Raw genomic sequence first — 27502 nt, 5'->3', positions numbered from 1 at the left:
GATGTCTGTAAAGGACATCCAGATAGATAACAATATATATGGTATGGTTTTCAGCTTAAATTAGTAGCACTTTATAGCAAATGTCCTCCTGCTCCAGAAGGTACTCAGAGGCTATTGATGGAGATCGGGGCAGCTGCGGCTCCATGCCGTATCTGCAGCTAAGGGGGAAAATAAGAAAACCCTGACATGCGCAGCCGAGCGCATGCTCCGGCCGGCGGACAAAGGGCCGGGGCGGCCGAGAACAGCCAGATCCCGCTCCGTGCCACTCCTCCGGCGGCGCTGCAGCCCCGGGGCCGCCCCGCCCCGCCCGGCCGCGGCGCGGGAGGGGTTAAAGCGCTGCCGCCCGCGCGTCCCCGCGGCCCGCGCTGACCTTCACGGGGCCGCGCTGGGCATGCGCGCGCCGCGCCCGGGGCCGCGCCGCGGTTCTGCTCGCCCGGCCCGGCCCGGCCCGGCCCCGGGCGGGCCGATTGGCCCGGGCCGGTCCTCGCCTGCCCGCGGCGGGGCCGGGACCGTGGCAGGCGCACGCCCTGCCCGTGCCGGGCGCGCCGTTGCCATTCGGTGCCGATGGTGCTGGCGACGGAGCGCGGGGGGACGCGAGGGGGGACCGCGCGCCGCGCCGCGCCGCAGCCCGGAGCCGCCGCCGCCCCTTCCCGCGCCGGGCCCGTAACGACGGCTGCTGGAGGAGCCACTGCGGCCCGTCCTCGGTGCCGCTTCACGCGGTGGGGGCTCGCACGGCTCCCCGCGAGGGGGAAAACAGCTGCACGGGCCGGGGCCGGGGCCGGGGCCGGTGCCCCCCACGGCCGGGACTGCTGAGACCGCCGGCCAGTGCGGCACCAACTAGTGCAGACTGTGAGGAAAATGCACGGTGTCTGCCGGGAGCAGGGAAGGGGCTCACATGATGGGAGCCAACATTCCTGTGTGAGTCTGGGGTCTAAAAAACATGGCAGATACCAGCTGCGTGCTGCTTTGCCAGTCACGCTGGCATGTAGAATTTAGAGTCGTTTAGGTTGGAAAAAGCCCTCCAGATCAAGTTAACCTGACATGACCATGTCCACCAGACATGCAGCAGTTGGTTCCAGATTATATGTGCCTTTAGTTCAGCTAGAACTTTAGGACTAATTTTTCCAGCACAAAACAAGGCAAGGTTATGTTGATTTGCTTGGTGTATTCCTTCTGAGGGGCTGAGAGGAGGAGCTGATAACCACGCTCACCCTCCCTAAATTTCTGTGATTCCTAGGGCTGTTGCCATACACTAGCACTTACATTGGGGTGACCCTAAAAATCAGTGGAGGTCACTATCCTCATCCCCACGTTCAGAAGGCCATGTGACCTTTGTGGCTTGCCCTTCACTGCTAGTCACTGCAGCATCTTTTCTGTGCTTGTTTTTATTTTTGGATGAGGGCAGAATAATTTTTATTTGTTTCTGATCTGATTCTGTTTGCAGTCTTGCCAGAAAATTCACAGCCCCTAGACAAGAATTTCAAGCAGAGGAATAGAATAAGCCCCTCTTGTAACCTGGCAACCTATTGCTGCGTTAAGGGAGAGCAGGGAGCATCGGCCCTTGTGAGCTGCGGGCGCTTGGAGCTGCCGGGAAGCAGATCGGTGCCCCGGGCCGTCACTGCGGGCTCGGCCATCATGGAGGAGCCACACTCGTCTTGTGGAATGGCCGCCGTGCTGCCAGCGCCACGCTCGCCCCAGGGCCACCGAGGGGCTGGGCTGCTGCTCTCTTCTCCCTTCCCCCTTGGGCTTCATGTTCCCAGCAGTGTCCTGGGACGTCACACACTGTCTGCAGGGCTTTGTGTGGCAAGCAGTGAACTGCTGATGTCTTACAGTAGCTGTGTTGTTAATAATTTGTCTGCGTCTGTCAGTCACCTGGGGTCTCTAGAGGATCCATCACAGTGCTACCAGAGCATCCCGGGAGTAGTCACTGGGGAGAGGTGGTGGGAGTGGGGGTTGGAAACAACCCGTGGGAGCTGTGCCGCCATGCTGCCCCCCACCCCCTTCCTCCGCTGATCTCACACACTTTCTTTCCCCTCGCTTCCACATGTTGTCCCTCCCTGTTCCCAGCTCCGGCCTCCCGCTGCTTCTCTCTTGTCCAGAGGGGTTAGCTATCGTCTCTCATGCTGGAAACGCTGCCAGCGAATGTTTCTGTGTGCTGCCTGCCAGGTCCCTGGGGAAAGGGCCTGGAAATGCAGTGCAGGAGGAGCAGTGGGAGCAAGGGAAAACCACTGCTCGCCTGCTGCATTTTCTAATGGGAAAACATCTCTGCGAGGTGCTGAGCTCTGTGTCACTGCTGAAGTTGCCCCCTCCCCCTTCCCCTTGCCCCAGAATTTCCCATCCCTGATGCAGAGGAGGAGAGGCTGCAGCACTACCAGGGAAAACTGAGACGTGTTTTTCAATTTGCCTCCTGCTTATCTCTGCTGTTTGGACAGAGAGGTTTAAAAAGCTGGATTTTCTGTCCCTGCAGAGTAAACAGACAGAGCCCGGCAGCACAAACTATTTCTGGCTTATCAGTGGAGGAATGCAGCAGCTGAGGCTGAGCGCGAGTGGGCCGTCAGGAAGGCCCTGAAGGGGCCCCCTCCCCACTCCGTGCTATTAGAAGTGTGAGAGCCCAGCAGGACTCAGAGGGGAGAGTTGGAGAAAAAGGCAGAAAAGGGAAAGAAAGAGGAAGAGAGAGAGTGAGAGAGGCTGAGCAGACCCTGATGGCTACAGATGAAGTTACAGGAGGGGCTCGCAAAGCTACGAAAAGCAAACTTTTTGAGTTTCTGGTCCATGGGGTGGTGAGTCGGGAAAGTTAGTGAGCTGGCTGGCTCTGAATAGAGGGATGAGTGGAAACTGGAGGTTCTGTGCTGGGCTGGATCGGCTCCTGCAGTGTGCTCCTGGGGCGCTGGTAGCTGCCTCACCAGGAGAACACTGGGGTCTGTGGAACCCCCAGCCTATGCACTGATTCATTGTTAATACAGCTTGTGTCTGGGGGGATGTGTGCTGTGTTTTTTGCTGTGATTCTCCATGAATGGTGAATAGCATGCTTTTCAGCCTGATCATGGTGCAGAATCTGCACTGGATCTAACCCATATGGGCTTGTAGGACACTTTGTTCTGTAATCAAACTTGTGTTTTGAAAAACAATTCTGATGAGAGCCTGATGAAGCCTTGGGGTGCTGCCTCTGGTTCTTGTCTCCAGTCTTGGCTCATTTGTATCCTCTGGCTACTTAACAGGTGACTTTCAGGGGCTTGAAGAGATTAGCTCTGCAGGTCTGTAACAGTCTATGGAAACTCACCCACGAGAGAATGTCAGGGTGCCATGCTTAATTAAAGCAATCGTTCAGGTCTTCAAAAAGGTTCCAGCTTTTGTTTAATAATCAGGTCTTCGATCTCCATTTAAGGGGAAATGCTCACCCTGTTTTGCTGCCATTGGAAACGTTCTTTAAATGACTCTAGTGTCTGAGAGCAGTCACCATTTGTAACATTTGGATTTCTAGCATTGATACACATTGAACAGAAATAAGGCTGTTAAAGAGCCCGAAGGAATGTGATATTATTTGGATGCTGATATTCCCGAGTGCTTCTTTCTTGAGGATCCTGTGACACCTTTTTGAAGACATCAGGTGGGGGCTCTTGTACAGAGATCATAAAAACCTGTGGGGCTCAAGGCAGACTGTTGAGTTGTCTCCATGCTTCAGATGTGTAGGATCTTGTGTGTGTCCTTTAGATCCTGGATATGGTGGGACTGGTAGGGCCAAGGACTCTGAGGTGGCCTTCTGAGTTGGTGGGAGCTGTGAAGAGGTGATGTGGTGCCAGTGTACAGGAGCAGGCTGGGCGAGATTGGCAGCTGTTCGGGGGTGACAGAGAGTGGGTGTGCAGGTGGTAGCAGTGGTTTACTTGCAGACATGTGGGTTTGTCAAGGTGGTCTGGATTGTGATGGCTGTATCTGAGCAGAACCAGAAGTGCAAGCTAGGAGGGTGCAGATGGGATGATTTTGCTTTTTCTAAAGTTTCCCTTGGCATTTGCACACCAGTGCTCTTCCTTTAGTATCAAGAAGAGTGGCAAAAATAGTTATGTGAATTTGCTTATTCCACATCTAGCTGGCCTTCATGTGAAAGCAGCATGCAGGGCTCTTAAGCCTGGGAAATTTTTAATTTATACTGGAATGAATATAGCAGAACTAATTTCCATTACTTATTTGGATGCCAGGAAAGTCTTCCTTTTCTACCCTGGGACTTTTGTTGCTAGTGGCATCTTACTTGAATATATGCATTAGCCTGGAATATCTGTATATATTTTCCTGCTTCTTGTTGCTGAGGCTGGGGCTCCTTGGCTGTTGTTCTGGTGCCTGAACACCTCTTGTATCACCCTCTCCTTTCCTTCATTATCATCTCCTTTAGTTCTGCTTTGGTGCCTGGTTTGTTCTTTCCTTTAGTTTTTTCCTCATCTCAGGTTCATTTTGATCAAAACATGGGTTGGGGTAGTCACTCTTCCATGACTTAAAAAAAGATGAAAAAAAGCTATAACTTCGTTTTATCTCTCCAGGCCAAATAAGAGAATGTGCCATGCCAGCCATTACCTTGAGTTTGCCTAGCGCTGGCTCTTTTGTTTTATTACTACCCAAAGTGTGTCAACACCTCAATTAATTAATTGAAAAATCCAGTTGCATAGCAGACTTTAGTGGAATTTCTTGGAGTCAGAAATTTCTGCTTTAATTTCAGGGACCAATCTCTTCTTCAAATCACTAATTTTTTTATTCTATCTATGATAACATTATTTAATTGGGTTATTGAAAATTATTTTCTTTTCCCTCTCAAAAAATGGGGAGAAGCAAACAGAGGTAGAATGTTGTGAGAAATCTTTTTTTGCTTTGTTGAGACTTAAATTAACAGGATATTTCCTGCAGTATTTCCTACGGGCACTTAGCTCTTGGATTCACTTGATCTTTCTGGAAGCATATGTTCCTCTGCTAAGGTCACTTTGCCCTTTGCTCTTGTGCACCTGATCCTGCTTTTGTGCTTTTCCATACTGCCAGCTTAGATGATGTCTTCTTCCTTGTTTGTCCCAGGCAGAAGGGATCCCCCCGTGAAAGGTGAAATCTTTCAAAGGTTAAAACTCTCAAGTGGGACACTTCATTCTCTCCTGCTTGAGACCTTGATAGTTTGTTACACCTCTGGTTAGCAGTTGGGCTTTTAGAAAGGATAAATATCTTTCAGTTATTTATTTTTACTATGCTTTTACTCCTGCACAGTTTCATCAGCGTCTTGCACATCATTTTTGTGGGAAGAATTTTTTTTCCCCCCAAAGACTTTATGCTGTACTTAGTCCATTGTTGTTGTTGTTCCTCTCTCTTTCTAGCATTTGTATGGACAAATGGACCACATTTATGTTGATTATCTTTTTATCAATGCATTTTCTGCTCTCCAGTAGTACATTTCAGGCAGTCTTTATGACATTTCTCTAGGTGTCCAGCTGTTGCCTTATATTTTGTTGAACAAGTTACTAGTCTTGCTGCAGGTCATTCGTTGCCTCGGTTTCCTCTATCCTCTAGTCCCTACCATAGGCCTTATTGCTGGGTGGATCCCTTAAATGGATCCTGTGTCTCCCTCCCCTGCTTTTTTCTTTGTTTCTTTCTCTTTTGTCTTTTTCTTCCTCAAACAGGTATCTGCCTGTTTAGTCTTGAGTAGGTCTGTGGTGCTGGTCTTGTGAAAACTCTTGTCCAGACATCTGTCCTCTTGTGACTCGATTGCAGGAACCTTCGCTTGGTGCCTTGTGCTGGTGACCTTGGCTGTGTCATCTGCACACAAGAACCTGCTGAGAGGTTCATTTTCTTCTGCTGTTGTTCTGACCTTTTAAATCTGCTGCTGTGTTCTTTTCCTGTTCCCACTTTATCTTCCTTCCAAAGCCAGTCTTCTTGCCTTTTATCCACCAGTTACCCCATAAAGGTCTATGTGCCTTTCTTAACTCTGGAGTCATAGCTGTATTTACAATGTAATTGCTGTCAGTTCAAATCAGCTTCTGTTTTCCATAGTGATCTTGGTCTTTGTCCTCTTTGCTATGCTTAGGAAGCTCTCTGTGACGATATAAGTCCTTATCCATATTTATTTTCTGCTCATAGGTGTTATTTCATAGTTCCAGCTAATCTCTACAGTTTAATATTAGTTACACTCCAAGATTGCTAATTCATACAAACTTGTGTATCGCTGATGTGACTTCTTTCCTTATCCTCAGTCCTCTTCTTTGGCTATCTACTTCTCAAATTTGGTCATAGGATTTTATGGTGAATACATCAAGTGTCTCATATGAAACGGCATTTACAACAGTGAAAGAAGAATGTCAGACCATGCCAATATGTAAACAAATATTTAATATCTATGGTAAATAACTCGTCAGTGTTAGAATAGACTAAACAACAGGTCTGATGGGTATGGAAGATCTATAACAGATGTATCAGTGATTTGGAAAAAGGGGTAAGCAATTAATTTCATATATGAGTTTTGCATCTCCTGATACATTGTGGCTTTAAATGAAATGTTACCATTCAGGAGAAAGGCTTGGATGTCCTGTGAGCTACCTAGTGTCTCACTAATAAGAAATCACATAAACTGTTAGCCTGATTGAGAAGTGAGGCAGGGAATAACGCAGAAGCAACTGTAAATCCATGGCATATACTTACAATAATGTTTTTCTGGTTTTAGTAATCTATATGACTAACAAGCCAAAAGACTGGGAACTCAGAGCAGTAGTAGCGGGACACCTCTGAAGGCTTCATCAGTGAGGGAATAGGGGTATTTTTGGTTTTATTTATAATCTCTAAGTATGGAGACTGATTATGTAAGGTGTAAAATCTCTGTCATTGGAGGCTTTTGGGTACTGGTTAAAGAAGTAAAGATCTATCAAAGATGATGGAGATACTGGTGGTACTTCTTTGAGATAAGGAAGAACTACATGACCTCAAGGACTCACATTATATATATTATAAAAATTATGGAGGTTTTATTAGAATGGGAAGAACTAAAGAGATTTTCATAAAATTGAATGGTGGTCTGTTTTAGTTTTAAGTGTGTGAATAAATGTGACTGTTTCTCCCACCCAGTCACAGGGTTGTAGAGATCACTACTGGCAATAGTGAGGTGAAGAGAGTATGGCCAAGTTTGAAAAAAAAAAATAGAGCTTTGCTAATATCTTACTAATATTTCTTTTGTCATGGGTGTAGGTACTGTCCTGTCAGAGCATAAGCCAGCTAACACTGGAATGCCTAGAAAAGAGCCTCATGAACTATTTGTTTTGGACAGTTTGTTCCACTTTCTACCACAGAGCTCCCTGCGTGCTTCTCTCTGCAAGGGCATCCTCAGAGAATGGGGCCTGGAGTGGAGGGACTGGTTTGCTGTGTACATGTTCCCTGTTGTGGTCAACAAGGAGGTGTTTGGGGCGAGTAGGGCAGCCTGGAGAAATCAAAAAACCTTACGGCAAGGAATTTGATCGGGAAGGTAGATGCAGGGGACAGCTAGAGTGAAAACCTTGTACAATGTTCAACTAGGTGAGCAAGCTGCTGGTAGAGACTGAAAGCTTGTCCTTTTCTAGCCATGGACTGGTTTCAGACTGTTAAATAGAGAAAGGTTCATACATAATGAAGAAAATAAAATCATTAATGCTAGTCAAGGCTTTAATTGAGATCAATGTGATTTTGTGCAATATGAGCTTGTTAAACAAAGCTGAGTTCCTGGCTAAGAAAACTTGGATTTGCTGATGAATGTAGGTGTATGGATAATATGGACCTGTGAGATGTTTGAATTGCTCTTCTCTTCCTAAAAAAAAAAAAAAAAAATACTGTAGGAATATGAAAATAGTCAGACGATCATTTAGTTCAGTATCCCATGTAGAATGGGGGCAGTGGAAGGCAACATGGAAGTACAGGAAGAAGGCAAAATCTTAGTGATTGTTCATACGAATACTTTGATTTGGAGCTTGGGAGCTTTCTGACCCACAGCTGTCCTCTGTGTAGTGCCTCTATGTGGATTTTATTTATGGATGTTAGTCTAATGCTATCTTCCTGAACCCTTCTAAACTTCTAGCAGTCAGTGTTTTGTGTCAGGAATTTTTTTCAGTTTATCTTGCATAAGGAATTATCTGATCCTGCCAACTGTAAGGGAACTGTAAGGGAAGAGACAATGAGCTCTTGACCAGCTTCTTCTCTCTCCAAGCTAGTCATGGTGCTGCAGAGGTCTCTTGTTCCTCTCCCTCCCAAAGCCATACTTTTCAAGAGGTGCATTCTGGTAATTCTTCACAGAAAATCCCTTCTCTGCATTAGATCACAGCAGTGGTATAATGAGATCTATTAAAGCTGGTGGAACTCAAAGCTGGTCTGTAAAGTTTATTTGTTTCAATTCCAAAGACTTTTTTGGGTTTTTCTTTTGGTTACATCCAAGTGCACCACTTGAACTTGGTGGTATATTATTCTGAACTGTGAACAGACACACATGAAATAGAACTGAACTTAATCTCATGTTCCAATTCTGTAAATGGGATGTTTTCTTAGTTAAAGACTTCTGGATTGTTTTGAATATTACATTAAAATGTGTGGTACCTGGAACACTTGGACTTAGACTGAGAGCTTCTGGGAAATGGAGGAAGGTGAATATGGCAGGAAGCAAGAATTGTGATACTGATGTTCCAGCTTACTAAGCCTCTAAAAGATTCATAGACATTAAAAAAGGGAACTCATGAAGTAACATCTGTATTTGTAAGGAGGAGAGAAGCCTTGTACCAGTTTTATTTGTTGTACTTCTAAAGTCCATTTTGAAACAACACATGCAGTTGGGAAACCATTTGTGCAGGCAGAAACTTGCTGCCATCACACAGTATCAATCTAGTCTAAATTTCTTAAGGGTTCCATGTACTTCTAGTTACTCATTCTTACTTCCAGACAGCATCAGGTATCTCCCCTTGCTTATGTTTATGCCCTATAGAAATCATTAAATGGTTTGGATTAGAGGGGACCTTAAAGATCACCTTGTCCCACCCCTCTGTCATGGGCAGGGACACTTTTCGGTAGGCCAGATTGCTCTAAGCTCCATCCAGCCTGACTTCGAACACTTCGAGGGATGAGGCAGCCACAACCTGGGCCTCATGACCCTCATAAGAAAAGAATTTTCTTCTAATGTAAGCCTACTATCTGTCAGTATGAAGCCCTTCTCTCTTGTTCTGTCACTCCAGGCCCTTGTAAACAGTCTCTCTCCATTTTTCTTGGAGGCTCCTTTTTAGTTAAGAAATATGCTGTTTGTATACTTGGTGGTGGTGGTTATTCTCAAAATCTGTCAGTGTCTCTGTTAACAAGAAGCTGGTGGCTGTTCCCCACGAGCCAGCCATAAGAGCTGCCTGTGTGGTGCTGAGGTGGATGGAGTCTGTCAGGACAGGAGACTGCTGTAAGTGCAGCTCAGCACTCAACTGCAATGCAGCAACTCCTGGCTCTCTGTTCAGTCTTTCTGAGGCCTCTTGTGGGTGTTCTTGCTTTACGTTTCTTGACACTTTCTTATACTTTCACCTGTCAGTTGTCCAGGTTATTTTCCTCTTACTGGTATGTTCAGACAGGACCTTTTTTTTCTACTTCTATGTTTTGACTGCTGTGATGCACATCCCCTGAGAAAAGACTCTGCAGCAGAAGAACAGAAAAGCACTGCTCTAATGTTGTCTTGTTACTGCTGTCAGACAGAAGTTCACTTAAGGATGACAAAGAGGACAGAGGCAGGAATGTGACAGGAAGTTCAGAAAAAGAAGACAGCAGACAAGGCAAACACGACTTAGGAAACTGGTCAGTGGAAGGCAGTGAAGGGCTATGGCAGCAGGTGTCAGGGGGTGGTGTTCTGCTGCACTGACAGCATGCTCAGGTTTGAACAGCTGTAGCCAGAGCAGTGATGGGCTGTGCACATGTATACAGGCAGTCGGCAGAACTCTTGGGGACCAGTATACCAATGAAATACTGGTTGTGTGCCTTTGTGTCTTTGCCTTGCTGCTGTGCCTCACCTCTGCTCTATTCTCTGCTTCACCTTCCCAGAGCTGTGAGAGTGGTCCTTTCAGCTGGGGACAGGCTGTGGTCTTCCTCATTTCCTATGGCCAACAGTGGTTTTGCCCTCCATCCAGTGAGGTGTTTGTGCAGATTAATACATGTAAATGGAATCAATGGAGGTAAAAAGGAGATAGGACTGTGGGTACAAACAGAGATAGGTCAGGGATCGGAGTCTCAGGTAGATGATTTTCCAGGAAGGAGGATGTGTCAGTGCTGTTTTGCACTGCAGTTTTTCCCATGGATGCTTCTTGTTTAAGACAGATTCCATCCTGCTGAGGAAGAGGAGGAGAGACAGATCCTAACCTGTAGATAGATGCACCTTCAAGATCTCTTTCAAAAGCCATAATGGTATTGGGATACTCTTTAGTATGAAGACTTTTTTTTTTTAATGTCACTGTTGTGAAAATTTTGATGTATTGTCCATCACTGTCTTGTATCGCACATGTGTTTGAGAGCAAAATAAGCTTTTAGATAAGGTGAGATACTGTTTGTATGTTCTTCTTTTATCGAAGTTTAAATAGATAAAGCATTTCTGTATCTTGAGAGTCTGGTGGGCTTGCAGCAGGAAGACAGTTGCACAGTTGCATAGTAATATTTTATCTATGAGTGATTTCGGAGGTAGGAACATGAGAACAGAGGTGAAGGAATGAGGCGGTCAACGGATGAGATCGAATGTGCTTTTGCTAAAGCTGCCTCTCTTTTCTCATGTTTGTCCTTTCTCTATGTTTCTCTATTTTAGTGCTTAACAAAGGAAACTGAAGGAAGTTCAAAAACATAAGACCAAGAATAAGAGTAGATTTAGCTTGCTGGCCTTGTTCTTCAAGCCCTGAGTTGTCCTTTAGAGCAGCACCAAAGTGGGCCTTCAGTTTTATCCATGTAGCCAGTCAGTCTCCATGAGATGGCTGTGCTCAGGATCCAGGCTCTTCTGAATGACTGTCAAATGTCCCCAGCTGACTGACAGGCAGCAGCTGGCCCGGTGGTCTGCCCTTTGCTGGAAGGAGGCCACAGTGTGTGGCTTGACAGATGACAGATCTTAAATGCAGGCTCAAGAGAGAAGCATTTTCTGGGCCATTTCTTTCTGCTGACTCTGCCTGGGTCAGAGGGTCGGGGCACATACATGGGGACAGAGAGCACTGTTCTCTTCCAGCTGTTCTCGGGGCTCCAGGCTCATGGCAGAGGACATTTGGAGCTTTGCACAAAGCTGCATTTTGGACTGTCTGTTGCTCTCTCCATGGCCATACCTGCCATTGCCTTCTTACATCGACACTTGCTGAATTCACCTGCTTGGATTCCTGCGCTGGTGACTCTCCTACCTTGCTTCTCTGTCCGTACCAGTTAGAGCCCATATTGGTTCTTTGCTGATCATCCATTCCTCTCCTTTCTCAAGCATGAGGAATATCTAAGACTTGTGGTGATCAAGGAGGGCACTGAGCTGGGGCTTTAGGAGCTATAGTGGATTTGGGTAGTTAATTTGGAGATGCGGGTCCAAATTACTTTTAGAATTAAGTTTTATTATAATACATATTTATATATTTAGAAATCACAGAAATTAGGAGATAAAGATGAAATAAACTTTTAAAAATAATTGTATATGTTGACTGTGCACTAAATATTTTCTTCCCACCCCTAGTGGACTGGCTTGCATACCCTCAGGAGTGCACATATCTCACTTTGGGGTCCAGTAGTGTGTTTCTCCCAAGTACTTTTGCAGTCTGCAACTATTGAACAAAGCATGTCTTCCATGTTGTTAGCACCCTTTTGGAAGAGGGTTCCATGGGCTGATAGCCACAGTGTGACAAACTCACCCCTCCAGTGGTCTGTGAGTCTGACCTTCCTGCTGATGGCCAGGGTTTGCTATTCTGGCAGGGGCAGTGAACAGTCAATACCTGACTGTCCTCCCCAGGCCACACGTGATTCTGCAGAGCTCTGGCAAATGCCCCTTTAGATCACCTTGGATCACTTCTTTCCAGATGAAAAGTCACAATATATTTACCTTTACTTCCCTGGATGCAGTTCAGTATGCTAAGAATTTCTGTGCCATTCATTGTCCTTGTTTCAGCTCTGCTCTGCCATCACTGAGCTGCAGGAGCCAGAGCTGCACACAGACCTTCACTTGTGGACACACCATGGCCATAGCACACTGATATCCTCTGTTCCCTCCACTCTTATTTCTTTTCTTTATGACTTTTTTTGACCTCTGGTAACCAGTGAGCTAACATTTTTCTGGAAGTGTCTGTTTAAACAAGGTCTTGGTTCTGGTGGACAGCAATCAGCTTAGGGCCCATCGCTTTGTCTGTGATTCTTGGATTGTTTTTTCCCCTTTTGTAATTCAATTCAATATGCATTGAACTACATTTGCATCTTCCTTTTAAGCATTTGTTCTGTCTCATAAATTCCTTCTGCAGTTCTTGAAGCTGGCCTTCATCCTTGTCAGCATGAATAACTTAGCTTTACCAACAAACTTCTTCACTTCCTTGCTTTTTTCCTGGCTTTTTTTGGTTCTTTTTTTCCCCAGGTTGTTTTAAATATGCTGAAAAGGAGACATCCCAGTAGAAGTTTACATGTGCCTTTCTTTTGTTTTCAGAACCAATTACTTTTGCCTCATTTCTATCCTTTAACCAATTGTTTATCCATAATGGATGCCATTGCCTCTTGGTTTCCTTAAGAGACTTTGTAGAGGGACTTGGCTTTCAGAGGACTTTTGTTGTATGGTTATCCTTAGTTTCGTTCTGGTTCAAATGCCTAGAGAGTGTGTGTGTCTGTATTTTTGCATATATGTGGACATATACATATTGACAATTCTCAGTATGAGATCATCTCTCTGTTTGGAATTGCATTTTACAGGCAGTCATTATTTTACTGGTGGCTTTCCTTGATTCCTATAAACTTCTAGAATTCATAATTGGATTTACTGTGTGGCTTATGTCTAAGCTCGTGATTTGACTCAGTGTCTCTCAAGAGCATGCAGAAGTCAACATAAATGCCAGGGCTTTAGAATGCTTACAGGGGCTGCTGACAAACTACTGCATCCATTTCTTTTTTTTTATTTTTTTTTTAAAGGCTTGATCTGAGACATGACCTTTTTTATAAAGGATTCATGTTGCGTTATGAACTTACACTGCTCTCTGGTGTAGGCGAAGTAGAAGGCTCTCAGTGGAAAATGTTTATCCTGGTGTTTGCCTGTGCTGGTTTCTGTCTCCCGGCTGATCAGAGCTGCCTGCTCGCAGTGCAGCGCACGCAGTGGGAGTGTGCTCAGAGCAGCACGTGAGCTGCACCAGTGTGGACTGCGTGTCGCTGCCATGGGGTGTTCCCTTCGGGCTGAAGGTAGAGCTTTCAGCTGTAACCTGCTCTGGATATGCTGCTGACCACGGAGTGTTTTCCCAAGCCTAGTATTTTGCCTCCCTGTTTCCTGTCTACTTTATCCCTGAATGCCTCTTCACAATATCCAAGATACACCAGTCACAGAGCTCGCATGCTTTGTGTTGCTGCTTAGTGCTTATCAGGATGGTCAAAATGGGGACTCTTTTGAGACCTGTGTCGCATGATGTACAAATGTCTTGGCAGCTGCAGAAAGAGGAACCAAACTGGCTTTTCTTTCTGTTTCGCTTTTCCTCCAGCGCCCTGGGATGCCATCAGGAGCTCGAATGCCTCATCAGGGGGCTCCCATGGGTCCTCCAGGCCCCCCATATGTTGGAAGCCCCTCAGTGCGACCTGGGATGCCCCAGACTGTGATGGAAACAACAAGAAAACGCACTGCACCACAGCAGGTCCAGCAGCAGCAGGTGCAACAGCAGGTGCAACAGCAGCAGCAAGCCACTCAGAACCGAGCTAGGAGGTGAGTGTTCTGGAAAGAAAACACAGGAGGACAATTTGAGGAAGCAAAGATGATACCTGTTTAGCAGTAGATAAGACTTTTAAGATCAAATGAGACAGAATAGAAGATCTATGTACTGACAGTTTTTTTAAGCAGGAAAAACATTGGTAAATTTTGCCTTTTTTTTTTTTTTGTGAATGGTCTTGAACAAACCAACCTTTAATAATGTCTGATTTTGAAGTTATTCTGCTTTTACTTTGCAGGTTTGTCAGGCCATAAATTTGTCTAGTATGTTTAGCCTTTAGAATTAATGAACAGTTCTCTTCTAATATAGTACAATTATTTTATTATTTGTTGCCTGTTCTGTATAGTTGCTCTGATTTCTGACTGGCTAACCTAGTAGTCTGTAAATGACACAAGCAGAAAAAACTTCGGTTTGTCATGTGAATGCTTGTACTATGGTCACTCAGAAGAATGGTCATAAAACTTGCAGTTGTCCCAAGTGTTTTTACATACAAAGTAAATAAATATGCACTGGAAGTAATTTCATTAAATTAGAGGGATTTCTGTGTGGAACTTTCTTTTTGAAATAGGCCCACCTTGTACACTGCTGAATGCATTCTCTCTTAAGTAGGTTAACTAATTTCTTTTTGCAGCACATTAGACCTCATCGGTCTTGAGTGTTGAGTGTGATCCACATGCACATAGGGTGCAGTCATCTGCGTGGGCTACCTTTTGCAAAATCATTATAGATGTATATACAGCTTCAGGCAGTGTTCTGGTGGTGTCAGGGAATCCAGCTGTAGGTAAAACGTGACTCTCTAAGTTCAGTTCTTCAGGAGTCCTGCTCTGTCCAGGTTATATACCTTGGATCAGCAAGCCAGATTTGGGAATGCTTGTGTCTGGGATGCATCTGGAAAGGACACTGATCTTGAGAGTATTAATACATTACAACTGAAAAAGGTTGAGCACAGAAGGAATGTGCGTGAATGCAGCACGTGAGCACAAGCAGTGCATGTGCCTCTTGGAGGCCTTTCCCAGGACCAGCCAAAATGCACATTCTATAGCACCTCCCAGGAGGTTCTCCAGGAAACTGTGCAAAATAATGCTCAGCTTTCAGGTACTAGGGTGGATATAACCTGAAAAATTGCCCCTGCTGGATAATTAAGGTAAACTTTAGTCACTAACTAGTTTCCAGGGAGCATTAAAGGACAGTATTTGCTAAAAGTTGGTGGCCTGACTCTCAGAAAAAAGTTCCCCTCCATTGTTCTTAACTTCAGTGTTTCTAGTTTGAGACCCAACAGTGATCTCAACTGCATTGAGCCCAGTTCACACCAGTGCTGCCTGGGTACTCAGAGAGTTTCTCTGTTTCTTCTGCTGTGCCTTCCCTTCAAATAATGTATTGAATGTTTTTTCATTTCCACCTCCCTGTCGTTTCTCATTATGTGTTTTTCAGGCACACTTTTCTGGCATCTTGGGTCCAATTCTGGGGGTAAAATGAGTTCTGTGTTTCCTAGCATGGGCCAAGAAAGTTGCACTTGTCCTTTCTTGGCAGGTTTGGTGGAGACAAAAATCTCATTTCTGTAAGAGATTATTGAAGAACTGGTTGAGATCCAGATTGTTTGGGGATGTTGCTTTGTTGTTTTTTTTCTTGCTTTTTATTTGCAAGCCTATGGGGTTGTTGCAGGTACCTGCATATCCCAATCCCTCTGGGAGGTTGGGGCTTGCTCAGCCTTTACTTCCAGATTCTGTGAAGTGTTTCAGTGCAGATTTCATTTTGTGAGCTGTGGAAGGTGTTGGAGTTTCACACCATGTGACATTCCATTCCCGTTATTCCTACACTTTTTAAAAGGGACATTGTTCACCTATTAAGTTGGGTGAACTGAATTTTCTGCCCGCTGTACCTCCAGGCACAAAGCGTTCCTCAGCCTTGGCTTATGTGGGAATGGGGAAGAGTCTTAAGAATCTGGTATTTCAGCCCTGGCTCATTATTAACAAACATAGGAAGAGAATATGCCACACCAATGTGCATGGAAACAGCTTTATGTGGACACGGCTGATGACAGACTTCCAGTGTGAAGACAGTAAGGAGGGGTGTCCTTGTGATATGGCAGCGTGGCAGCAGGTGGTTTGCTTTCTCCCATTTGTCTGTCACAGATGGAGTGATTAATCTCCTGCTTAAGATAAAGGCCTCACAAGTTAAAGAGATGAAGAATAGGACCTGAATTCCCTCTGGGCCCTGTTAGAGAAAGCTGGGTGACAGGTTTGGTGGGCATGAACAGTTCTTAGAATCTGAATACAGTCTTCCTGACAGCAGCATTTCTTAGGCACATACACATTTGTGTTTATGTACATGAGTACAAGTGTGTTTTTAAAAGCACAGCTATAGAAATGTGCCTATGTATGGGTATGGACACAGTATGTATACACAATGCAGGCACACATACATCTTCCCACATGCGTGTTCATAAAGATGAAGAAATGTTGAAATGTAAGGTCTTCTACCTTTATCTATCACTCATGCAAATATGTTAAACAAGTGTGTATGTACATATGAAGGAAGGGTGTCCATATGTGTGTGTTTTCATGCATCATATGAAATACATAAATACATATGTATGTTCTTCAGCACTTAATTTTGGGCATGATTGAATAAATGCATGTTGTCTGTTTGAACAGATGTTTGATGTGCCATTTGCAGGCACTCAGCCACTCAGATGTGCACACGCATAGGTGTGTCTGTGCACGCCACACGTGAGACTGTCCTCTGCACGCCTGTCTGTACCTAGAAGCAGTGTGTGCACATGCACTTGCATATATTGCCGCCCTGCACCACGGAAGACACTGTGATCAAAGAACTTACAGACTTATTTCCAGGATGCATAACAGACAGCCCTGATTTGTTCTTACCTAACTGCCTCCCCAGGCTGCTGAGAGAAGGGGTACGAGAGGTCCTGGGCATGGGTGAGACCCTTTTGCTGATGCATGCACAGCTGTGCACCAGCATGTGGAGATGTCAGGATAATTTAGCAGGTGGCCTCGTTACTCCTAGATCTGTCACCATGGTAACGTGTTTTTTTCTTTAAAAAATGTACAGTGCCAAGAGGAGGAAGATGGCTGACAAAATTCTCCCTCAGAGGGTGAGTCGCTTTCATTTCCTATTCCCTTCACAATCAGTTCAGCATCCTAGTGTAATTAGAGGAATTTTAGAAAATTCTTTGACTTTTTGTTTAAAAATCTAATTAAAAAGTAAGTAGGCAGTGGGTGAAAGTCTGGAGAGCCAGGCTGGGGCTGGGCTGGGGGCTGGGAGCGCGGAGCAGCCCGGCCTGCGCGGCCTCGTGCCTGGGTTAGCCGAGCCAGCACTGCCGCTTGCTGGAGGGACCGTGGTGCTGGGCTGCCAGGCGGCAGCTCGGCACTGGGGCCTCGGGTCTCCACAAGGCTTTTGAGCCTTTCTTGAGGCTGCCCAAAACCTGGTCCAGAGTGTGGCTGTACCTGAGGAGGTGGGCTCAGGCTCAGGTCTCTGGCCCAGTAGAGCTGCCAGGTTATGATTTTTATGGCTGTGTCACCGGTAGGGCTGAAGTGAACCTGTGTAAACAACAGAGTCTGAGGGGTCTGTATTGTCTGGAGAGTTACTAATTCTCTTATCCCTGGGGATACGTCTGGCTTTTGGTGTCTGCCTGTGTTTGATCCTCAGTGCTTACATCTTCTTCTTCCTTTCCAAACATTGGGATTTCTCTCTGCTCTCCTCTCACTTGTCTTTTTCTTTACCCTCTTCAGTACAATTCACAAGAAACTGCTTGGTCCCTAAAGGCTTCAAAATGCATACCCTTGTCACATCCTAATATAAGTTGCTTTGACTGCTGGTGCTTTTTCTGGGCTCAGAATCCCTTGGACAGGGGTGTCTTTTTCCTCCATATCCTTTCCAAGTTTTCAAGCTCCACTGCTAAAGTGAGTCCAAACTTGCTGGCAGGCTCCAAAGTCACTTCTGTGAGATTTCACAGGTGCCTACTACCAGCCATCCAAAGAGGTGAGCCCACTTTGGTACTCCTGATGTTATGCTATCACTACTTCTCTTGTTATTCCTGCCACTTTCTGAAAGCAGAGCCTTTCATATGTAAGCCATTAGATCTCTTATGTTGCTGTCTTGAAAGGACTAAGCTACCATTAAACCCAGACTTTTGAACCATTTGCAGCCTCCCTGGTAATTATGTTGAAGCCTCATTCCTGCTCTGCTGGTGGTCTGTACCTGTTTTATAATGAAAGCTAAGTTTCTTGTACTGTCAGTTTTGTCTGTCCCACACAAACTGTTTTCACAGACAATGATACATCCTGTATAGTGAGGCTGTTGCTGGAAATATATGTCCATTTCAAGATGCTTTTAGTTTTGTTTTGGGTTGGTTGGTTGCGGGAGTGTTTTTATTTTCGGTTTTTATTTTGCGTGTTGCCTTTATAAGATTAAAAGGTGTAAGAGATAATCAAACTTTTTTGCTAGCAGAAGATCACTGACTCTGTTTACCAAGTCCATGATAATTCTTTAATAGGTAGAGCCTTACATAGGTGTGTCAAAAATCTCTACAGATGCTTTCAGAACCATGCTGTCACCAAATATTCTTGCTTTTCAGTATCTTTGTTGCTATGAGCAATTACCTCTAACTGATGGAGTAATAAGGCATTTGCTAGAAGTCTCTTCTGCAGTTATCAGTGCGGCTGCAGTACTGGTATCAATGATGTGACCTCTCTCTAGGTCACATCATCCAGTTAATGTGGCAGAAATCCCTTACACCATCTGTGGGATGAAGAAATGCTGTTTATATCATTGTCCTGACAAGCGGAGGATGTGCACTGGTGGCTGTGGAATGCATGTGAAACATGGGGTAAAACTTCCAGCTTTCTGGAACTACCTCTGGAGTGTTTTCTAGCCAGTCACCATCTGTTACCCACAGACTTTTTGCAGACTCTTGCTAATGTTTTCTGGGCACTTTGAAGGGGAGAGGGCAAGATATTAAATACTCTTAAAAATGATCTTATGTAGTAGTGGCAAAGGAGGTGGGTTCTCACTGTTCCTCACTACTGTTCCTGACTATGATAATGACTCAGGCAGTTGGCACAGGTAACAGCATCTTGTTGGATTTCCAGGCTCTCTGGTTAAGCCTGTGCCATAGTCCTGGAGCGTCATGCTGGTTGGGTAGGATCATTGAGCCACTCCAAGTCAACTATTTGAAAATGATTTAATTTTACAGGAATGTAATTGTATGAAAAATTCAACCCAGCAAACTTTGCACATAGGAAGATTGGATTAGGGAACTGCATGGGACATCCTGGTACTTCCAGCCTGGTTCCCTCTGTCATGGAAGCCATGACACAGCTGCCACTTCAAGACTAGTTAGGTTCCTTACCTGAGATATACTTTTGATCTGCCAGCTTGGTTGTTTTTTTGTTTGTTTGTTTGTGGGTTTTTTGGTTGGTTTTTTGTTTTGGTTTTGTTTGTTTGTTTTTGTTTGGTTTGTTTGTTTTGTTTTGTTTTGTTGGTTTTTTTTGTTTTTTTTTTTTTTGTTTTGCTATGCTCGCCAAGGGAAGTACTTCTAGTCTGGCAAGTTAGAGAGGCTCCCCTCTTGAAATCCTCTTAGTCATTTGTTTCATCTGATCCAGGTTAAATTAATGTCTTTCAAACCTTTTTAAATCTACTCTCAAGAAACCAGAACTATACATAAGTATTACAGATTGCCAGTATTCACCGTGCTTGAATGCTGCTCCTGCATTTTTAGCTCTATTGGAAATAGCACTGCAAATTGAGATTGCTGGGCTTTTTTTTTTTTAATTGGCCTTTCCACGTTGATACAGCCTCTGGTCATTCTGTGATTGGCTAATACAAGTATTTCTGCTTTCTGTCATATGCAACTGATGAATTCCCATATTAGAGCAGGATGTAGACTCTGAGGCATGATCCTGTGCGTTGTAATGCTATATATCATCCCATCTCCATTATACAGTTCTGAGCTTCCTTACATTCTCTGTACTGTCCTCTTCCTTGCAATGATAGTGACGCCCAAATTTATCATTACTAAGTGTTCTTAGCATACTTCTCCTTTTTTGTACAAGAACACTTTTTTCATATGCCAGGTCTTGCTCCAACTCCCATTTTTCAGTCTTAAGGAGTGGTTCCCTTCATGACTGTATGTCAAATGCTTTACTTAAGTGCAAGTTGATTGCATTGACTGCGTATCTTTTGTCTAAAATGCAATTTTAATGAACACAAGGACTTTGGTTATGCTCACACTGACATACTGTAGCATGACAAGGCTTAGTATTTTTTATAGTGTATTTAACATTGACTCCAGTTCTGTCCAGCAGGTTCTTTCCTGCCCTATTTTCCTCACTTCTGGATCTTTCCCTTGTTCACACTTGGCTGTTGCTGAAACCCTCATTCAGTTTTGGAGAAGTTCACAGGCATCTTCATTCATGGCTGAGGACCTAAATCTCTGGAGCCGATGTCACCCTTGTGACCCAGGTTTTGCAGTTGTGCCCCAATTTCAACCTCAGACCACAAACTGTCTGTAGGGACACATGACTGCACCTCAGATTGTACCTCTTTTTCCAGGCCTTGCCTCCTCATTACTTCTGGTCAGTCTTACTTTCTCTTAGTATTGAGTCATTACATTTTTTCCCCAGGAGCTGTGAATGTGATCCACCATTCCGATTTTTTGGCTTCCTTGCCTACCCTTTCTGATGCAAGAATCTCAGCTGAAAAACATCTGGCTCCAGAGCTGTGCCCCTCTCTGCTTTTCCTTGTTTAACTTGCTGAGTGGAGTGCAACTTTGAAACAGCAAACTGCCCCTCCTTCACTGGCATGCTTGTCTCTTAGTATTGGCTGCTGTTGTTCTCACTCAGTCCTGAATTCCTGAGGACTTTTCGTCCTTTCCTTTTCATCTTCTCTACTCCATTTTCCTTTACACTAATGTTTAGTCAGTTTTTGCTGCTGTTGTTCACTGACTACCATGTGGAATTCTCTGCACAGATCCCATGCCATAATAGCTGTCCTGCTGTGGTTTGGTCACTGCATGGCTGTTGTACACCTCTTTCTCCATCTGAGCCAACCAGAGGTGAGGAACACCTGGATTTGCCATTCTTTCATGTAAGAAAGAAGAGATTAGGGGTGTGATAATCAGTGGTAGCCTTGGATATAGCAACTGTGAAATAAAGAAATTAAAGATCTTGCCGGGGATGAGGAAGGAGGGTAGTCAGGTACAAACCCTGGACTTTAGACAAGCAGAGTTTGGCTTATTCAGGGAACTGGTAGGTGTGATTCCTTGAGAAACAGCTCTGAAGGGCAAAGTGGCTCAAGGAAGCTGGGAGGTCTTTAAGGACCTTTAAGAGCAGCCTGTTTTAAATGCAGGAAAATGAGCAGATTTATGAAGAGCCAAGAATAGGGTAATCACAGTGGTGGTCCCAACATCAAAAGGCAATGCACAAGAAGTGAAGCAGGGACAGGCTACAAAGGAGGAGTTTAGAAGCATTGCCTGGGCATGCAGGGAATGGTATCAGCAAAGTCAAAGCTCAGCTGTAGTTGAGGTCTTCAAGGGACATCAAGGACAAGAAAAGCTTCTACTATTGCAATAGTAACAAAGGCTGACCAAGGAAAATGTGTACTCCATGCTGAGTGGGCTGGGTGATCCAGTGATCACAGAGACAATAAGTCTGAAGCACTCAAAGCCTTCTTTGTTCAGTCTGCACTAATGATGCCTCCATGCCCTGTGATCAGTGAATACATCCAAGAGGAACAGGCGACAGTGGACAGGGATAGGGCCAGGGATTAGTTGAGGAAACTTGACCTGTACAGCTCCATGATATCCAACAGATATGCATCTGAGGGAGCTGAGAGAGCTGGCCAATGTCCTTTCTAGGCTGCTCTCTCATACATAATAGTCTTGTATTCAGGTTGGGACATTTTGGTCTAAACGGGCTGACAGCCATGTGGGTGGATGATGAGGCTGAGCAGGTGGCTAATGGTTGCTCTTGGCCATGAAGGTACTGACATCACAGTGCTGCAGGGATGTGTCATATGTGTCATAGCAGCTGTTCAGTCCAGCATCTTTGCCACTGGAGGAGGCAGTGCAGTGCTTGCTTATAAAATCTACAGATGACACCAATCACTGGGTGGGGAAACCAGTTTATATGCTTGTGGACATGCTGGAGGAATGAACCAACAAGAACTTTATGAAAGTCAACTAGGTCAAATGTTCTTCCTTGAGAAAGAGGAGTGCTACCTGGCTGAGAAGCAGCACTGCTGGAAAGGCCCTGGAGGCACTGGTGGACAGTGAGCTGAGTGCAAGCAAGGAGGTATGCCTTGTCAGCAAAGATGACTATCAGGGTCGAGAGCTCTGTGGCCGGGAGCACAGCCAAGAGATTGAGGGACTCGATTACCCCTCTTTGCTCTGTATTTGTTAGCTCAGTGCTAGAGTACTGTGTCTAGTTTTAGGATCCTGAATTCAAGAAAAACATTGGCAAACTGGACTGAGGACAGTGGATGATTGTCAGGTTGATTGAATGACTGGATCAGCACATGAGGAAAGACTGAGACAACTGGCCTTGTTCAGGCTGACGGATGGCTCTGAGGGGAACCTAGCAACAGCAATGGCTTGCCCAGTCCCAAGAGAGGAGGACCAAGAACATGGATTGCTTCTGCCATTTTACTGGACTGTTACTGGCCCCATGGTAGCCAGTCAGAAATCCTCCTCAAACCACTCTCTCTTAGAGGCCATAGGGTGGCACAGTTATGATTTATAAGGAGTGTCAGCCCTTGGCTGTCTTTCTTTGACCATAGAAGCCTCAGTGTTAGAGACACTTTTGTCAAGCTATAGGCTAAAATTTCTTAGCAGGGAAACTGTCCAGTAGCTGCCAAGTCAGACTTCAGTCATTGCCACTTAAGATAAAAAATCTGGTTCTCAACAATACCTGTGAAATGTGTGGGTTATGTCCATCTGCCATAGGTAGTAAAAAAGGCTAAGGATCAAACTGAGCTTGTCGGACTTGGGGGAGTAAGAGGTCTTGGATTTTGTTACCTGTCTCAAAGACAGAAATTCTAGGGTAGTCTAATTCTCAAGAAGCTGCCAAATCTCTATTTATTAGTGACTTCTTTTTTTTCTTAATTAAGATTGCTGAAACTCTTTTGTTTGTCCTGCTTAGACAGTGTTGAATGCAGCTCCAATTGTTCCTGCCTGAAATAGATCTAATTTTATTTATTGGGTTTTTTCTGGGATATTGGAGGTGCACAGCAATAGGACCTGTGAAAGTTTTGCAGGCCAGCTGTTGTATAAAACAGGTTCAAATTACATCAGCTTGCTCAGGACCTTGTCCAGACAGGTTCTGAATACCTCCAGCCAAGGATGGACACTCCAGAGCATTTCTTGGCAGCCTGTTTCAAGGTTTTGATACCATGATGCGTTTTATTTGTTTTGTTAGAGGTTTTTTTTACAAACTAGTTCTTATAGGGAATGAATTGCCCATGCTGCAGTGAGTTTCTGTTGCCTCTCACCCTAATCTCATGCACCTCCAAGGGGAGGCTGGCCCTGTCTGTGCTTCACCAGTCCACGTGGCCGTCACCCTCTCCCAGGTGATCTCCTTTTCCCTTTTCTTCTCCAGGCTGGAGAAGCTCTTGCAGCTTCTCCTGGCAGGTCTGTGCTCCAGCCCCCAGCATCCTACTGAGCCTCTCCGGGCCTCGCTCCAGGGTGTCACATCTCTGTGGTCCTGTGCCCACCAGTCCAGATCCAGTTTCACCAGCGTGGAGTAGCAAGCAAGGGCCTCTTTCCTGGGCTTGATGGCAAAACCTGTGCTAATAGAGCCCCTTTTGCAGCTGACCTTTGCTATGGCTGCCTTACCCCTCAGACTCCTTCTGCACTGTTGTCTGTCCCTCAGGGTGCCCAAGCCCTCTCCTGCCAACCAGTTTTCTACCCCACTGATGCCCACCTGTCCCCCTGCACGGTGTGATTCTCTGCCAGGAGCAGAGCTTTTCCTGTGCTGAACTTTACCGTGCTGAAGTGCCGTCCCGTTTCTGCAGCCTGTCAGGGTCCCTCTGCACAGCCCTGCTGCCCTGCCTGACTTGGGCTCGGGACTCTGAGAGGCCTGAGGACAGGACTCAGCCAGGAGCAATGGTGCCAAAGACAATGTGGAGCCTTCTCTGTGGCTTTCGACATGAGCGGCAGAACCAGACACGGACCTGGGTTTTTCTCTAGCTTTCCTTCTGCTGCTCACCTTCTTGCAGAAGGCTTCCTCATTGCTTTCCCCAGCCTGCTGACTACTGTCGTTGCCTTCCAAGCTGTCGTGCTGTGACAGCCATAGAAGCTATCCAAAGATGTTTTTTGTATCCCAGAATTTGTAGTGTTGCAGCTGTTCCTTGGTCTCTGATTCTGTCTCACAAGCCTTGCACATCTGTTTACAGGCAGGTGTAGTGGGGCCCCCACACTATCTCCCATCATGGCATTCCTTCCACACTGTCCTCACTGCCCCCACTTGCAAGTTGACTATTTTTTTTGTCACCACTCATAAAAAATCTTGTGGAAATCAAGGATAAAAATGCATAATTTAGTAACAATTGCTTTTTACTAATATTTAAAAGTTTGAAATGTTTGGATTTTCATAATAGAAAGATAACTCCAGCCTCAAGAAAGACTCTGTCTTACTAATGTTAATAGTAATCTCTTCCAGTTATCCATGGAATTCTAAGATAAACTATAGCTACATATGTTCAAAACCTTGGCTGACGAGATGCTGGTTCTGCTAGGTGCTTTCTGGAGTTTCTTCAAGAAACTTCTTCATTCTGGCCTTTCTAGATAAAGGCCAGAATGGAGAATTTAAGTATTGAAACACTCTTTTTGTATCTATAGGTAGAACTTCAGTAGAAGAGTGTAGACCTGCCCGGAGCTATGAACTTTTCCGTTAGGGCAAGCCATGCAAGAGATGGAACTAGGCAGGCTGCACAGATCCTTATCACATAGGCACTATCATGCCTCCAAAAGATTATTCCAGTAGTAGGGTGAGAAAGCAAAAGACTGAGAGCTGCCAAAACTGGCCTGAGTGAGCCTTTGATCTTACCCAAAATCCCATCTTTGCTGTGACCATAACACATCCCTAGAGAAGAATACAAACACAGCAAGTACAATTCTTCTCTCCAATGCTCTCCCAACCTGCGGCCATTTGCAGTTCCAGGAATTAGATGCAGTTTTGTCTTTGGCTGATTTTAAAGTGTTTGTGCTTTTTAGCATCTTATAATATTTAACATCCAGTTTGGTTATAGGAATGGAATAGGAAATAACCCTTTCACTTTCATATGATAAAAGATGTAAAAGTGTGGAATAAAAATAGTTATTGAAGGTTTCTGCTGTTTCTACGAACTTCCTAGAAATTTTATTAGATCCTGGGTCTAGTACCCAGGTCTTGAACCAGCCAGAAAGATTGTATCACCTGCGTTGTATAGGCTGGATCCTAAGGACTCTGTATGCTTTGCCTTGCTTCACCATGTGCCCGGGGGGGGTTCACAAACTGACTCTGATGGAACTTGGCATTAAAGGTCAGAAACTACTTTCTCGGTCCAGAATTTTTAATTGACTAGCACACCATCATTAATTTCTTCAGGCAAGGAACTGAGGAATCTTTTCATCTGTGCAGAACAGGAAAAAAACATTGGGGTGTTTTGTTGTGTCCAAATATTTGCACTCACTGCCTTGCTGCCCTTACTCTGCAAGCTGTCGGTCAATTCCTTGATGTTTCCAGGGTAATGCTTGCTCTTCATGCTCATGTTTCTTTTATTATGCTGCTGATACTAACATTTTGAGAAAGCATATAAGCAGTTAAAAATATGATGGTTTGGCTAAAGCTGAACAGAATTTTTGCTCTGTGGCTTCTGCTTTTCCAAAGTATCAGTCTTGCTGTAAGTAGAGCAGGTATTCTACCATCTCAAAACAAAAAGAGTTGGTTGAAAGAGACATTTATTTGGTAACCTTAGTCTATCTAAATACAGCAGGGAGAAATTGTTCATCTTCAGGCTGGAAAAGAAAATTATTAAAAAAGGTATGACAAGAACCTGTAAAACATATAGCAAAGGTGCCTAGGCAATGCCTTCCCACTGCTGCTCCAGCAGTGCAGGGAAATAGCATCAAATGAAACTCACTCGTGGCAGGTTCCAAATGAGCAAAAGGAGGTTCTTCCTCCCACATTGCCTAGTGAGGTTCTGGAACACTCTGCTTGGGCTGTTGCGGATACTAAAAGGCAGCAACTTTGCAACCTTGTCAGAGACACAATACTAGGAGAGCCAGCTATTGGCGTGACCTCGTGCTATAGTTTCATGTCCTTGCAGAACACAGGGAACAGGTGCATGCCTGGTGTCTCTCACATAGGTGTTTGTGCCTTACACCAGATATAAACTGTAATTTTAACTGTAACTAATTCTGATTCTAAAGCAAAACATGAATACCAACTCACTATTAATTCCTGTGGGAATATTATAAGGTAAATATTTTAGTTAATAAGTGAAAGCTAGAGTGAATTTTGTAGAAATTGAAAAGGTAGTCTAATAGATCTATTTTAATTACTTACAGTATCTTTTTATGGTTTTCCTGCATGAGTTATTCCAAATTAAAAACCAACATTTTCATTTAAGGGTATACTTACCCATTTCTAAGCTCAGTTCATTAGGTCTTACTTCCAACCTACTTCATATCCCCTCCTCTGCTAACTTCCTTGTAAAAGAGAAAATAAAAAGGGGGTTTGTCGATAGAACTAATGTATCAAAATACCAATAAAAGTTGGCAGTGTCATAAGTTGACACCTGATAGCTGCTCATGTTGAAACTTTGACATGAAGGTTAATTTCACCTCAGCCAGGAAGATGTGCTGACAAAGGCAGGCATCCTATGTGGCAGCACTTTTCTAGTTTTGAACAGGACAAATTCACTGTACTTTGGATTGCTGAGGGTCGTCTCCTGGCTGCTGGTAGCTAAGCCTCACTCGAAGAAAACAGCCATGATTCAGGCTTTGTGGATTCAGGCAGGGTCTTACAGAATGCATTAGCCTCAGTTCTGTGCTCCTGCTCTTCAGTCTGTGCTTGTGCCATGCCGCTGAGACCTGCCACACTGTCTGGGAGCTGCTGTCGGGGGGAGAACTCCTCTGGGCACGCCTGTCCAAGGGCCGGGAATGTGTCAGTGTTGCTGTTCTGGAACATGGCAGATTCGTGCTTCCAATGTTTGGATATTCCTTGCTTCCTTCTCAGATCCGGGAGCTGGTTCCTGAGTCCCAGGCCTACATGGATCTCTTGGCCTTTGAGCGCAAACTAGACCAGACCATTATGCGGAAGCGCGTGGATATTCAGGAAGCGCTGAAGAGGCCAATGAAGGTACGTTGTGAAAAAAGTGTAGATTGTGGCAGAGGAGGAAAGTAATTCTTGTAGTAAATGGTGGAAGTACCTTTCAAGTAAAAGTCCCATTAGCAGAAATGCTTTGGAATGGGTTAGGCAGAGCTCCTAAGAGCGAACAGCTGGGAATCAGCATGCATAGAAAAGTGGTAGAGAAAATTCTACCACTCTACCAGCTCTAGCTTCTGAAAGTCTTTAATAAGGGGAATAATAGCCTAGGGATAAATAAAGGATAGA

General features: G+C 44.9%; 1 protein-coding gene across 5 annotated transcripts in view; it reads left to right on the top strand.

Moving 5' to 3' along the window:
• Positions 1–27502, top strand: part of SMARCD3 (SWI/SNF related, matrix associated, actin dependent regulator of chromatin, subfamily d, member 3) — an 85202-nt gene that overhangs the window by 29307 nt on the left and 28393 nt on the right. For 3 of the 5 annotated variants that reach the window (XM_053941323.1, XM_053941329.1, XM_053941316.1), the window contains 3 exons: positions 13668–13885; positions 16962–17004; positions 27125–27247. In XM_053941323.1, coding sequence (XP_053797298.1) covers positions 13677–13885; positions 16962–17004; positions 27125–27247 — 375 coding nt within the window. In that variant the 5' untranslated portion in view covers positions 13668–13676. Of the gene's footprint in view, positions 1–513; positions 919–13667; positions 13886–16961; positions 17005–20219; positions 20965–27124; positions 27248–27502 lie in introns of those variants that run through there. The other 2 variants (XM_053941307.1, XM_053941332.1) reach the window with 2 other exon arrangements.

This window comes from Vidua chalybeata, chromosome 1 (assembly GCF_026979565.1).
Source record: "Vidua chalybeata isolate OUT-0048 chromosome 1, bVidCha1 merged haplotype, whole genome shotgun sequence".
NCBI classification, from domain to species: domain Eukaryota; kingdom Metazoa; phylum Chordata; class Aves; order Passeriformes; family Viduidae; genus Vidua; species Vidua chalybeata.
This window is presented reverse-complemented; position numbering and strand designations above follow the sequence as displayed.